At 40.0% G+C, this 15,007-nt stretch overlaps 1 protein-coding gene and 1 pseudogene across 2 annotated transcripts; one reads left to right on the top strand and one right to left on the bottom strand.

Moving 5' to 3' along the window:
* Positions 1–52: 52 nt before the first annotated feature.
* Positions 53–1,572, bottom strand: cga (glycoprotein hormones, alpha polypeptide). 2 transcript variants are annotated; one of them, XM_070842123.1, is made up of 4 exons: positions 1,540–1,572; positions 1,340–1,451; positions 859–1,049; positions 53–127 (listed from the first exon to the last, which is right to left on the bottom strand). In XM_070842123.1, the coding sequence occupies exons 1-4, from the start codon at positions 1,564–1,566 to the stop codon at positions 53–55; spliced, it is 405 nt and encodes a 134-aa protein (XP_070698224.1). In that variant the 5' UTR covers positions 1,567–1,572. The 2 variants fall into 2 exon arrangements, with proteins under 2 accessions (XP_070698224.1, XP_070698225.1); XM_070842124.1 differs by having other exon boundaries at positions 865–1,049.
* A 4,648-nt stretch (positions 1,573–6,220) lies between these two features.
* Positions 6,221–14,631, top strand: LOC139211757 (heterogeneous nuclear ribonucleoprotein Q-like; annotated as a pseudogene).
* The last annotated feature ends 376 nt before the right edge of the window (positions 14,632–15,007 follow it).

Genomic DNA, 15,007 nt, shown 5'->3' with positions numbered 1-15,007 from the left:
CACAATTTGTTGCCAGGTGGAGTGCCGAAGAATGGTCTCCAGCTTCCATCTGTCATATCTTGTGAAAATAGCAGGTGCTGCAGTGGCAGTCTGTATGGTTCCTCACCCGTATGCCAGCCACCTCTGTCTGAAATGGGAACACAAGAGGAGGAAGAAACTGGAGTTACTATTAACAAAGTCACAGCAATCTACAGCAGCAAAAATGTAGGATGAAATGATTCTTTCAGCGGTGTGAGCAGTCTGCACTTCTAAACTCGTTCTGAACAGAAACCAGAAACAAACCGCAAACTGAATTAAAACTAAAAATCTGTTCCAACAGGGTCAGAAAAATCTGTGGGGGCGGTGTGAGGGAGCCGGAGTGAAGAAAAAACAAAGTTCTGCTACACAAATCTGTATTTCTGTTTTCTGAGTATTCTCTAATCTATGTTTTTTTTTTTTGTGAAATATGGAGTAATTTGACCTATTTGGACCTGGAACAATTACTTAAATGAAAACATCTGAGAAGTTTGAAGGGAAATGTCTCTTTGGAGCATATGTGAACAGCTCATAGACTTTTAGAACATGACTTGGAGTAGTTTTCTAAGAAGGGACACAAGCCAAAAATGTGCAAGACCGCTGGTTTAATCTTTAACAATGTGTGTAAGCTTGTTTCTTAGTAACTAGTGACTAAAACTGCCAGGTAAATGTAATGAATTCAAAAATACAATATTTTCCTCAGAATTGCAGTGGCGTAGAAGTATAAAGTGTGATAAAACTGAATTATTTACATGTAAGTTAAGTACAAATACCTCTTTGTATTGAAGAAAATGTAAATGTATTCAGTCTGAAAAGTTTGTCTGGCATGTTTTTTGTCTCTACCTGTACCTCGTAGCTGTGCTTTGCGACGCAGCATGTTGCCTCCGAGGTGATGTTCTTTGGGATCGTCATTGTCTTCATGGCTTTGAGAGGTGTTGGGTACGCTCTGGAGAAGCAGCAGCCCATGCACTGGTAGACTGGACGATCCCTGGAGAAAACACTGTTCTTCCTCAGCGTGCACTCCTCACAGCCCACTGGAGAAAGATGATACACATTATACAGCCAGAATCAAAACTATTGATCCTGGGAAGCTTGTGAGACAGTGCAAGTAACATTTGAGAGCTGTGATTAAAAGCACAGTGTAAAATCTTTGTGAATGGAAATAAATAATAAGCACATGATGTTAATTTACTGAAGGAAATTCTTTGTGTACTCACATTACAAATGCAAATCATGCACAATTAAATGTGTTTAAGTGGAAAGACTTGAGAAGACAGTAGTTGAACAGTACTTAAACAGTACTTGTATTATAAACAAATCTTACTGTTTGATAAGTCAATGTTGGGGTAAGAATCAGTTACGTAAAGGAGAAAAGACAACAGAAGAAGAGACAGTCCAGCTGATTTCACAGAGCCCATCGTGGCTGCAGCAGTTACCTAATAATATGGAGACAAAAGAAAATCAAAAATCAATCAAAAATCTGTGGAACCAAAGTGGGAGTAAGTCATAGAGTAAAAGTATTACCATGTTGAGAGAAAGTTCCCCCTTCATTGTTCCTCTGTGCAGGATGGCTTTTTATTGAGGACCTCTGCATCCCTCCAGGTCGATTTATAGCCTGTGTCGCAGAGTCCGCGGTGACTTCCTGGATTAAGTGAAACCTACCAACCTTATCAGCAATCTCACTGGCTCACTGACCACTTTGCAACCTTTCTCCTAATCCTTTTAAAGCACAAAATGATAAGAACAAACAGTGGAAGGTGGAAACATGCTTCCATCATCCTTCCATCCTGACTATGGATGCTGCATTTAATCCCCAGGTTTTTGCTACTTGGTAACTGGTGGTTGTTTTTATTTGTCATGACACAGCAAAAGGAGGGCCATTAGTTTGGGTTTTTTCTTGAGCCTTTTGGTTTACAGCAGAGAGACCATTTGTAGGCTGTAAGTGGCCTAAATATGTTCTTGAACTACAAGTCAGACACTTGTGGAAACAGTTGTTGGGTTCACTTTTCTGTTGTTCCGTCTTCCAACACCACAACTTTTCAATATTCTTAATATTCATGAACATTTAAAACATCAGACTTAACATATTTTCTCTTGCCAATGACGTGGTGTGTATTTTTCAGAAGAAATGTAAAATCTAATTAAATAGACGTAAATAACATTTTCATTGAATTCCAAATAGACCTACCCTAGTTGTGAAGGTTTTGATTTTCCAGTGCACTGAATGGCTGCTCTCAGGCAAAATGTGTGAAGCAAACTATCTGAGAGCTTCCTCGAGTCAATTTCAATTGAACAGAGGAAAATCTGACATCAAATTCGATACGTCAGTGTACAGCAGAAATGATTATTCAATTTATCAATTCATCCACAGCCATTTCTAACCCTAGTATACTAACGTCGGGTGATTTTCACCCACGCGTGGGTGTTCTAGGGTTAAAAAAAAAGTGAAAAAAACATTCTGCAATTCAAACTTCTCAAATGGGAGGATTTGTTGGTTTTCTTTGTCATATATGATTCATAGCTGAATATTGTGTTTTGGACTTTTGGTCAGACAAAAGACATTTGAAGACATCACCTGGGGCTCTGGGAAATTGTTCACATTTTTATGATATTTCATATACTAAACTATTATTTAATAAAAAGAAAAAAACAATCAGTGCAATAATCGCTCATCTGTACAGTAATCATTATTTACTAATACCTGCAGTTTAATGTTTGATACTTCACATATATTACAATGAATGTATTTAATGCAAATTGGAGTCGTGTGTCAGACCACACACATATACTGAAATGCTGCCACATGCCATGTTAGTTTTAAAAATCCTGCATTTTACATAAAAAACATTAATGATCATGATAAATCTAACTAATAAAGCATAACAACCATTATTTATTCTGGGTGGACTCTTCTTACTCAAACTATGACACTTTAATATATTACTCAACCCTAACCCTTTCAAACTTGGAGGATTTGATGGATGGATGGAAAGAGTTATGAATAAATAGAGAGATATTTGATAGTTGTCAAGGATTATCCACCTGTCCATCCCCCAAACATCCGAAATGTCAAGGTTGAATATGTATTTATTTTGTATTTCATCTGTCTGTTTACTTAAGTGCCCATGTTCTGCATCCTTGGTTGTGCTGGTGATAAATCCTTGGCCTAAGACTTGTAATTCAATAAGTGCGGAAGACGAGATGTAAAATCACACAGATGTTTAAAGGCTGTCTTATATCATAGCATTTGAACAATTCTTCCCAAAATTGTAATGTTATACTGGAAACCCTGTAATATAATAATATAATGTGTGCTACTGCTTTGGCTATATGCCAAAATGTATTTTTACTTACATCAAACTAAATGTCCTGTCAATGACACACTAGCAACATTATTTAGTAGGTCTATACATGCTTTCTTAAAAACACATTTTAAGCATGAGAACATAATCTCAAAAATCACCTAATAAAAACGAATCCCTGAAGATCCTGTCATACTTATTTGTCTATGATTCTTAGGCAATATAACATCTGACTTGGCTATTTGCTGCAGCATCTAAAATAACTGCTCGAAATCATCGTGGAGTGGACTGATGAGTGAGTTTGTGTACCTGAGCTGCTTTGAGCATGTTGAAAATACTAGAGATAAGATCTTATGTGATAAGATAAGCCATAGTAGTGCTGTTGTGCATTTAAGCCCAGCAGCAGTTCATTGACAAAAAGAGGCATCCAGGAGAGATTAAAGGCACAAAGGTTTAGTTTGAGGACATGCGCTACTTCTCTCTCTGTTTGAATTCTCTTATCCACTTGCTTCACAGCCCTCTGATTTATGAAACAAAGAGTGGTGCTCAGTTTCTCATGTTTTGCAGGCAGCAAGGCCAAGATGAGAAGCACAGAGATGCAGTAAATGCTGTATAACCTGCACGGTCGTGCAAGGTGGCACACTAGTCAGACACGCTCTCAGGGGCTCCACTGTCAGCACTGTTGATGTTGCTGTATAGGAGAGAGCACAGGACGCACTGGGAAGTTAGCAGGTCTTATCTAGTCTCAGCTGGGCTCTGCACAAAGCCAAGGTCGTCTGGGTGGCATCACCATGATAACCACCAACACACCATGACATCAGGCAACAAATGAGGTAACTGGCTGAGATCTGTAGTTTTCTTGGGTTTCTTTGGTGAAGCAATACAGATGATGATTGAAAATGAGCATGAAACTTAATGATCCATCTTTTCCTTTACATTACTGTAAAATATTTCCTTTTCCTTAAAAGCAAGGCATTGTTTCGATGGCATATGACTATAACATTTTTTTAATCAAATTTTTAAATTTACATCATGCATGCAGGTACGCACCCTTATCCTCTTCACATCAGTATGAAAATGATGCATCGCAAAAAGGAATACCAAAGAATGGAAATTATTCAGTTGTTGTTTGCTCTGGGTACACAGTACACAGAGACACCCTCTCCACACGGTGGCATGAGTGATCTGTAATATCAGAACAATTATGACCGTTATCTCACTCAAGAGTCTGTGGTGGAGCCACAGAATAGTGGCTCTGCTGGTCATCAGCAGCTCTTATATTGTAATTACTGTATATCACTGGAGACAAAGCAGACATCGTCAGAGGCAGAAAAACTTGGAGCCATAATGCGTGCATATTTAGGATGGTCACACTAATGAAAGTAAAGACTTCACTTCTCAAAATCAGAACATTTTGATTAGAATATGGCAAAAGTAACTGATAGCTAAATACTTATTTCATCCCAGAGCCCTTTTGTATGTGAGAATCTTGGCAATCACCATCTCTTGAAATAAGGTTTTTCATTTTTCCTTCATGAAATGTTAGGTACTCAGTTTTCATATTCACAAGCAAAACCAGCAATAGATTTCCATTTTGCTGTTATTTCTATACAAAGAGCTGTACCTTTACAAATATAATGCTGACTTCAGAAAGTTGATCTTAATTTGACTTTTTATGGCAAAATAAAGTTTCTTTTATAGTTTTAGCAGCACAGGATCACAACTTCTGCAAAAAGTTTTAGCCAGTACCTAAAAACTCCTTTTAAGTTTGGCGCCTTCAGGTTTAAAGAGCACAAAACTCTCTGACCTGTAAGGCGTGACATGCCATCATCCTGCTCTTAATGCTCTATACCTGTGGGGGCCGTTGGAGTCTGCTAACATTTTATTATTTTAGCATTCTGCCAAACAATGAAGCCCGTGATTCACCGTAGCAATGATAAAGATAGCAGATAACCCATTCCCAAACTCATACCCTGCAATGTCCTGTCACTGCAAAGTACTTGTATGGAGTTTTATGAAGGATCAACACTGACGTCTGTCTTACTTACTACTTATATGACTACTGACATGACTTACTATCACTCACTGATAGAGGGTCATGCACTAACAGTTTTTGACATGCATTTTTTAAAAAAAAATTCAGACCCAGTTTATAATGCGTGCATGATGACAAATACATCCTCTCTTTCCTATCATTGCATTGAATCTTTTACAAAACCAGGGACAACTGTTATGCACTTTTGCATAGCATAGCTCCTGCTCTTCTGCATCTATTGTATCCAAGAAATAATCCTACTTCTTTCTATACAAATACACACGCTCTGACATATTCTTTTGTTCACGCCGAAGATCAGAAGAGTGTTAAATCTATGAGAAGAGTGACACAGTGTGGTGGAAAGTGGGACCTGCATCACACTTCCAGTCAAGCGTTCACAGTATAAAGTACAAGTGTTTGTCTGTTCACGTCCAGACCAGCAGCAGTTTTGGATTCAAATATAAGTGGACTAGCATTTTAATACAGTTTGTCTGACGATACTGACCACACTTAAATTGTTATTTTTACTGGTGGTAGCAGATTATGCGTGAATTATTAATAGGAAAATTGATTTATTGATTGATTTAATTATTATAATGCCCTGTTTTATTTGCCTGGTATTGATATTCATATTTAAACTAATCTCGTGTAAAAAAAAGCCTTTAGCTGCTCCATTAGCCCACACATGTACCCGACCCTGCATCAGATGTGCAGTATCGTAGGTAGTAGTGATGGATGCTGCTCTGATGACCTGCTGCTCTTCTCTAAAATGCATACAAGGCAAGCCCGTGCAGGGCTGTCCAAGAAACCCCATCGACGAGACAAAACTCGAGGCGTGAACGTGGCAGCCATTTTACATCATCAAGAGTGAATGACTGAAGCCGGATCAGTGCCGGGAGTTTTACACTTTTTCTGTCTTTTAAATATCACATTTCTCTTCCTAAATAATCAACACCATACACGTTGGTGATCCAGCGGCAGGTAGGGCGAATGCTACTGATTGGTCACGTGATTGTTGCTTAATTGATTGCTAAAAAGTCTGAATCGTGCGGTGCTGTTTCAAACAATGTGGAAACTGGTGGTGGTAGGGAACGAGTTCTCCAGACCGGCTTTTTGAAAATGGACTCTTCCTATATGGCGGCACGTTGACAAACCACGCATCCAGCAGGCTAAACCTCTAGCTTTCCAGGCCTCGTTGAGTCGAATTAAAATTTAGAGCCATACTTTGTTATTTGGTGAAGTCCGTACCGACAAATACGCTGTAACAATGGCCTCACTGAAATTCCGTTCGAACTAGCATGCTAGCTTAAGCTAGCCTATTTTGACAGATCATGGGATTGACATGCTCATTGTCATCGTATGCTAACAGCAGCTAGCTGGCAAAAGTCAGTTATCTTAGCAAGTATTTGCAATCCGGTGTTGCTGGTGTACCAGTTGACACGCTCCTTGCCCACTACAATGCTATCTGCAGATGCATTCATAGAAAATGCAGACTAGCGCGTCATGTTATTGTCCCGATGAAGGTCCCTAGTTGCCTTGAATGCTGTAACATTAGCTGTGCAGCCTAGCCCACTGGCTAGCTAGCCTCAACGTGTGCGAGTTAGTCCCTCCCCGCTAAAGCTAACGTTATCATTAACATCAGAAAAAAATACTTATTCCCAAATATTTGTTAATGTATGGATTGAAAAATTAAGGTTGGCTTGCTCGAGTGGTTCACACTTACTTTTAACGCTGCAGAAATGTTTTTACTCAGAAAGCACGTGCTTACCAATATGAAATTGATTAGCAGACGCTACATGGCATCTTCCAGCTAATATTAGCTAAGTTAATGTTAGGCCAAAACAGGGTTCCCGTGCGCGTTTTGCTGAGTCCAGCGTTGCCAGATTCAGCACCGAACAGAAAGCAGAAGAAGTTAATGCTTTAATATCTGTCGATGCAAACTTATGGGAAGTAATGTTTGGGCTGGTCATTAACGTAATAATTGGATGGTTTACCTTAGGGTCATAATATGTGTTGCCAAAGTGTCAAGAAACAAAATGCTAAAGGGTGCACACTTGCTCATTGGTCAGCCACCGGAAATGGGGGCTCTCACTCTGATGGAACACGTGTATCAGCTATCTAGCCTGTGCTGAAGTCAGCAGTGAGAAGGTAAGCTAACATGTAATTTAGAGACCAGAGCAGACCAGGCTTCTACACCAGCAGCGACCAACAGGGCTGTGATACAGGCGTTAGCAAGTGAGCTTGGCTCCATTTGTACAAACTTCTCAACCCAGGACAAACCAGAGTGGAAAATACTGCCACATGGACACAAACCCAGTAGTTTGACCGTTTTTTTTTTTTTGTTTTTTTTACAAGATGTCACTCTATTGATCTCTTTGGGGAATTTGGTATGTCCATTGTCTGTCTTGCACCGCAATGTTCAAACATCTCTCAACTGCCTGTGTACAGGTGTCTGGGCTTCTACCTCATGCAAGCTGAAAGCTGCAAGTGTTAAGTTGGGATAGTGAAAAGTCCTCAGACTGTAAAAGCCCTCATAACAATGATAGCTTGTTTTGCACATGGCAACACCCCTTGTTTATTGATAATTTTTTTGTTTTATAATATACAAATCAATCTGTCAAAGATCAAAAATGGTCAAACCACTTGTGTTTTTTTAACAATGATTTTTCTGTCACGTCTGAGACTTTGCACTCTCCTGAACACATCCCAAGTATTGCCCTTGACCCAGGATTAATTTGGCTCATTGCATTTACACAGATTTCTGGAGACATGGCCACAGAACATATTAATGGAAATGGTCCAGAAGAACCAATGGACACCTCTGCTGCAGTTACCCATTCTGAGCACTTCCAGACTTTATTAGAAGCTGGTTTACCACAGAAAGTTGCTGAAAAACTAGATGAAATTTACATAGCAGGTAAGGCACAATGAATATACTTGCATATTCAAATATGCAATTTTCTATGTTTATCGATTTCTTGCATGTATTGTCATTTTATCACCTTTTTGAATGGGGGAATTGGTATCCTGAAGCAACTTTTTGTGGTTTCCTACCAAAATGGGTACTGCAGTGCTACAAAATATTAAATTACACATTGCCACTAAGCTACCAGTGTGAAAATGTGTAAATGATTGCAGCATTTGCATTCCCAACATGGTTGCATGATCACTGGTGTCAGGGCGAATGAATAGTCCTTTCCCTGGGAGTGTCTTTGTGAGCCTGTCCAGTCTTTTCATTCATTTCTATGAAGTTTCTCTGCGCCCCATAAAGAAATAGCAGAGGGATGAATAGGTCTAAGTATGATGTCAGCTACAGTTTAAGTATCTGTTGCTTTCGTCAGATCTTTAAAGGTTTGGAGGGGGTTAGCTGCAGTGACAAAGTTTTGGGGGTCATTTTAGGACTTGTTTGGTTGGTGAGATCTAGAAAAGTACTGGTCTGGCCTTTTCTGCCAGATGGGACCGAGACAGAAACAATGGCAGCAGCTGTCTGGTGTGTGGCTGCCTGGGACAGGTGATGGCCCCGCCATAGAGAATGTAGAACCAGCTCATTAGAAACTCCCAGCCACAGTATAGAGGGGCACTGGCATATCGAGTTGCACTGTCACATCTGTTGTGATTAGTTCTGCACAAACGTGCTGGTTGGAGAGTAAAGTGCAGCTTGACAACTGAATACAGCTCCATTAGATTAGGCTGCTCCCGCCCCTCACTCCTCCCTGTAGTAATTATTTATCCATTTCACAATTTAGGAGATTTGTTATACAAAATGACTTGCATGGATATGCTTCTTTGACACTTTCAGTTGTACTTCTTTTACATCTATGTTTTGTAATAATTTTGTTAGTCGCTCATCATTTCTCTCTCTGTGTTGGCCCCCCTCCCCCTCCTCCAGGTTTGGTGTCACACAGTGACTTAGATGACCGAGCGATTGAGGCTCTGAAAGAATTCAACGAAGAAGGTGCTCTGCAAGTCCTTTTGCAATTTAAGGACAGTGACCTCTCACATGTTCAGGTATGCACGTGGCATTGTTGGTGTATTGTTTCAGTAATTTGGTTCTTTATCTGATGCCTTTCTTTCTTTCTTACTTTCTTCTATGCAGTGTGACATTATGTAGCTGAGTTTTGCAATAGTTTTTAGCTGTCACTGGCCTTACCTATGAGACAGACTCTCACTGAATTGTATGCTTAGTTGTCTTTTTATTTTTCTTTCAGAACAAAAGTGCCTTCCTTTGTGGCGTGATGAAGACGTACAGACAGAGAGAGAAACAAGGGACCAAAGTGTCAGACACCAATAAAGGACCAGATGAAGCCAAAATCAAAGTGAGAACTAATTCTATGTTTAAAAATTAAGTTGTATTTGAGTTAATGATTAGGATAATAATTTCTATAACCAGGGAAATGTTTGTATATGAAAGACATTTGCATAAGACATTTTGTGTTGCATGTGCTTTCCCATAAGGTTACAGTGAAACTTATTTATAAGACTTTGATTCATGTGGCCCATGGCTGTTTCTTTGTTTTCTGATGATCAGGCTTTGCTGGAGAGGACTGGCTACACACTTGATGTGACAACAGGCCAGCGGAAGTATGGAGGTCCCCCACCAGAGTCCGCCCACTCAGGGGCACAGCCCACCATCGGTACAGAGGTATAAAACTTTATCACTTTTAATTTGTTCCCATCATGAAGCACTTTTATTTACTTCCTAGTAAATAAAAGTGTTAAGTTTTTGGGCCAAGTGCATTCAGGTTTCGTGTGGCATCCAAATGATGAAACTTTATTATCCACTGTAGTAACCATGGTTACACTGATAGTTTACCGCTAAGAGCTGACTGGATGCCCTTCTTTAACCTAAATGCAATCTATCCCTTACCTTGCATGTCAAATTAAAGAGTTGCTCTCATGTGCCATATCTTAATTTCCTGGCAGATATTTGTAGGCAAAATCCCCAGAGACCTTTTTGAGGATGAGCTGGTTCCACTGTTTGAGAAAGCTGGCCCCATCTGGGACTTGCGTCTGATGATGGATCCTCTTAGTGGCCTGAACAGAGGCTACGCCTTTGTCACTTTCTGCACTAAAGAAGCTGCACAGCAAGCTGTCAAATTGGTACGTATACTCTACTGCGAGTACGAGCAAAAAGACGGGGCCTGATGAAATCTTTAGTGAAGATAAAGTTAGTGTGGAATACAGTATTTTAGGACTATATTAAACATGTAGACGTTTTGGAAAGATGTCTGCTAATAGTGGATAAGAGTGTGAAAAAGTAATGATGACTAGTTGCCATAGGCTCCATTATGTAGATCCCCCCCCCCTCTTACTTACACTATCCTCCATCCTTCCACAGTGCAACAACAATGAAATTCGACCAGGTAAACACATCGGTGTGTGCATCTCTGTGGCCAATAATAGACTGTTTGTTGGCTCCATTCCCAAGAGTAAAACAAAAGATCAGATTGTTGAAGAATTTGCAAAAGTCACAGGTGAGCCAGTACAATCATTTGATCTATAATTCAATGTCATAATTATGCAACAGCTTCATTCATTTTTTTTAGCTGTTTGGCAAACTTTGCAAGATTCGCTCTGTGTTAAAGATTCATTCACTGACCCTTTGGCTGGAAATCTTAGACTATAAAGATGTACTTTTAAGCATTTCCTGTTCGTGTCCAAATGATGACCTCATTACCATGCTGGAGTGACTTGCGTTACTGTGATGGTTTACCGCTAAGATCTGACTGGACACTAAAACACTTCTTTACACCTGAAATGTTTTGTATTCAAGGATCGGTATCTTTCGTGAGTGTCAGGGAACTTAAAAATGTAAAATCTTATTTTCTCTGTAAAGAGATTCATGAAAGGAAACCATTTCGATAGTTTATTGTTGCTTATAAATTGCAGGGTTTTTTTTTTTTGTATTTTCTTAAATTGTTTTGTGGCTGTCTGTAAGGACAGATTTGATGTCACTAGTTTGCTAGTAGGCCATTGATATAGCAGGGATTTCTGTTAATAAATCCAGTTAACCATCTGCTGCCTTTTCTCCACCTCTCCCCCCATTTCTTGTCTCTACAGAGGGTCTAAATGATGTCATATTGTACCACCAGCCAGATGACAAGAAGAAAAATCGAGGCTTTTGCTTCCTGGAGTATGAAGACCACAAGACAGCAGCTCAGGCCCGCCGCCGGCTGATGAGCGGCAAAGTGAAGGTGTGGGGAAATGTTGTCACTGTGGAATGGGCCGATCCCATCGAGGACCCAGACCCAGAGGTCATGGCCAAGGTAAGACACAGGGCCAGAGGTCCTCAGCAGCGTGTTGTGAAGTGTATGTGTTTCTTTATGACGGTCTCCTGCAGTTGTATTTGTTCCCTGTATCTGCAAAAAGCCTCCCCTGAACTGTTGTGTTTACATTACCAGGTCAAAGTGCTGTTTGTGAGGAACTTAGCAAGCACTGTTACGGAGGAGATACTTGAAAAGGCCTTTAGTCAATTTGGCAAGCTGGAGCGGGTGAAAAAATTGAAAGACTATGCCTTCATCCACTTTGAGGAAAGAGATGGTGCTGTGAAGGTATGAATGGAAAAATCCGTTTTCACAAGACAGACATGAGACATTCATCATGAGCTTAAACATAATGCTATCTTGATCTGTGTCACAGGCGTTGGCTGATCTCAATGGCAAAGACCTGGAGGGAGAGCATATTGAAATTGTCTTTGCCAAGCCTCCTGACCAGAAAAGGAAAGAGCGCAAAGCCCAGAGACAAGCCGCAAAAACACAAATGTAAGAGAGAACAGTGCAACTCAAACCTGTGATCTCTTACCCATGCAGTTATCAAATCAAACTGTCGATATAATGCACGATACCATGTTTACATTGAATCTGTGTGTCCTCTTTCAGGTATGATGAATACTATTATTACGGGCCTCCCCACATGCCACCACCCACGAGAGGCCGAGGCCGCGGTGGGCGGGGAGGTTATTCTTACCCTCCTGACTATTATGGCTATGAAGACTATTACGATTACTATGGATACGACTACCACAACTACCGGGGTGGCTATGATGACCCATACTATGGCTACGATGACTTCCAGGGGTCTGGGAGAGGACGAGGAGCGAGGGGAGGAGTGCGTGGCGGTGCCAGTCAAACCAGGGGCCGCGGTTCCATCACACCGAGGGGCCGAGTGGGCTTCTCCCAGCGAGGAGGCCCTGGAACAAGCAGAGGTACGTTTTTCAGTGCAATGTTGTTAGTTTCAAAGTGGATAAAATAAAATTTATCACGCTGAAACTTGCAGCTAAAAAGATTGGGCTACGTGGTTCAGTTTATTTTGAGAATCGGAATGACATGGATGCAAGTAGGGGAATTAAAATCGCCTTGCAGTGCAGTTATTGATTGTGCTGAAATTATGTAAATAATAATTATAAGGCTGGACTTAGAAAAAAAGTAAAGTTACACCTGCTTATTGGCCTCATACCTAATCCCTGACGGGTGTCATCTTTCAGAGTCTGCTCATTTTCCAACAGACAAAGGTCATTCACAACATACTATATTTTTAAAGAGGCCAGTTGAGTCCCAGCCTAGTGGCAAAATACTCCTGACTCTAAATTGTGTGGAATTTCATTAATCGGTCAGTATGCTGATTAATGGAGTGTGTGCAACATGGCTTTCAGGATTATTTTTTTCCACTACCCTGTACTAATTTTATCTTTCCTCTCATTGGTCCAGCAGGGAAACGGGGACGAGGGCGGTCCTGACCTGTCACAGTGGATACTGACTTGATGTGTGGGGTTACACCATAAGCTGCAAACGGATGTTAAAAGAAAAAAAAAAAAAAGAGCACGACAAAAAGGTCCAATGATATTCCAGCCTTACAGAAGAAGCATCTCCCCTAACGCCCCCCCCCCCCTGCCCCCCGCCCCTGTTTTTTATTTTCATTTTATCTTCAATTTTTCCTGAAACTGCCACCTTAAAAAGATGACCGGAGGATTCTAAATACTCGCCACAGCCTCTTTGCCCCGAACCCTTGTACCCAGCCCTGATGTACAGGGCTCCATGTATTGCCCTTACAATCTACCCCTTCCCTGTCCCTGAACATGCCATTTTTTTAAATAATTATTGAAGAATTTGCACTTTTTAAGTTTTTAGGTTTGAAGTGGCTCAAAGGAGCTTGATGCTATTGTATATTTTTGTGCTAATCGCAATTTTTATTGTCGGAATATCCATGTTTAATCTTAATCGTTTGATCTGGATGTTTGACAGAGAACATTTGCAGGTTTTTAGGGTGTACCCACCTGGCATGGATAAGTCAGGCATTCCAGGAAAGTGGTTCTTTTCAGAACTTGTCTTTAAAGGGTTGGTTGACTACCTCAGTACAGAGGACTAAACTACCCGGCCTGTACTGTAAATAGGGAAACTATATTGATGAAAGCAGGGCTTGTTTTCATACAAAATATGCACAAGAGCTGCAGTGCAAAAACAATGTACTTAATGTAATATAGTCATTTTAGCTGCAGCTCTGACACTGCAAACAGTCAAACTGGGCATGCAAAACAATCTCATATGATGAGTCTGAACAAGCCCTGCTTTTATCCTATTTTGAACTGAATTAGCTGCCTTGCTTCTTCAGAGTATGTAGTTACTGGTTGTATAGTTTTTCGGATAAAATGTTACTTTTGTAAAGGCTTCAACATCACAGGCATCCAACTGCCTTTGATTTAAAAAAAAAAAAAAAAAAAAAAATGAAAAACAAAAATAAAGCCCTGCAGTGTCCCTTTTTGTGCCACTGTATTATTCCAGTGGGTTTGTTTTTATATTGACACAACACATTTTCAAACGTCAGAATAATGTAAAACAACCTAATCCAGTTCATCATATAAGATCATGTTAACATTGAATGATCCCTTCCCAGCTCCCAAGACAGCGACTATGTAGAAGATCTTTCGAGTTAATCTTGATGGATGACTGAAATGCCATATTGCCCAGCCAGTGAGCATGTGTGCCTAACGTTAGCTGCCATGATTTGGTGAGGGATCATGAAAACATAGTGGTAGAAGGGATACTGCAGTGAATGATTTCTATTTCCGGGTATAGCAAAGGAAACTGCTCTTCAATCCCAGTTTTCTATACAGTTAACTCCCTCAATAAATCATAACAACCACCTTTTGAAAAAAAGATGCTAGCAGTTTTAAAATATTGTTGGTGGCCAACAACGTTTTTTGCATTCCTGCAAATAAATTGTTTTATACTGTAAAATGGAGGTGAGTGTAACTTATTTTTGTAATAAAGTTTTTGATTTCTATTTGTGTCTTACTCTTTGGATAAGATCATTTTGAGATGCAGAATGGCTGGTGTTAGATTCAGTTTGACAACAGGTTGGGACATTTTCTTGCTCATGATGTGCAGAAATGTGTCGTTCTCGCTGGTTAAAATTATGCTTTTTAACCACTTTTTCTGAAGTGCCAGTCAACACCAGCAAAAGAAGTGTGTGTGTGGAAGAAATTGATATTTTTGAAAATGACTAAGTCCTACAAAAGAACACCTGAGAAATTTAGACATGGAAAGGAATAATTTGTATGTGGACATTGTCAAGTTTAAACTAAATGAACAGACTAGTATGTGTTCATATTAAATTACCCTTTATAGTCATGTGCAGACATTACTAGTCAGTGCAGATT

The sequence above is a fragment of the Pempheris klunzingeri genome, chromosome 13 (genome assembly GCF_042242105.1).
Source record: "Pempheris klunzingeri isolate RE-2024b chromosome 13, fPemKlu1.hap1, whole genome shotgun sequence".
NCBI classification, from domain to species: Eukaryota; Metazoa; Chordata; class Actinopteri; order Acropomatiformes; family Pempheridae; genus Pempheris; species Pempheris klunzingeri.
The sequence above is the reverse complement of the archived record's forward strand: the minus strand, read 5'-3'. Positions and strand labels throughout refer to the sequence as shown.

Coding starts and splice junctions, on each gene's coding strand:
- cga (XM_070842123.1), bottom strand. CDS start 1,566: ATGAAGGGGGAACTTTCTCTCAACATG. Junction 1,452..1,539: donor GGGAACTTTCTCTCAACATG/GTAATACTTTTA, acceptor CCATATTATTAG/GTAACTGCTGCAGCCACGAT. Junction 128..858: donor AGCACAGCTACGAGGTACAG/GTAGAGACAAAA, acceptor TTCCCATTTCAG/ACAGAGGTGGCTGGCATACG.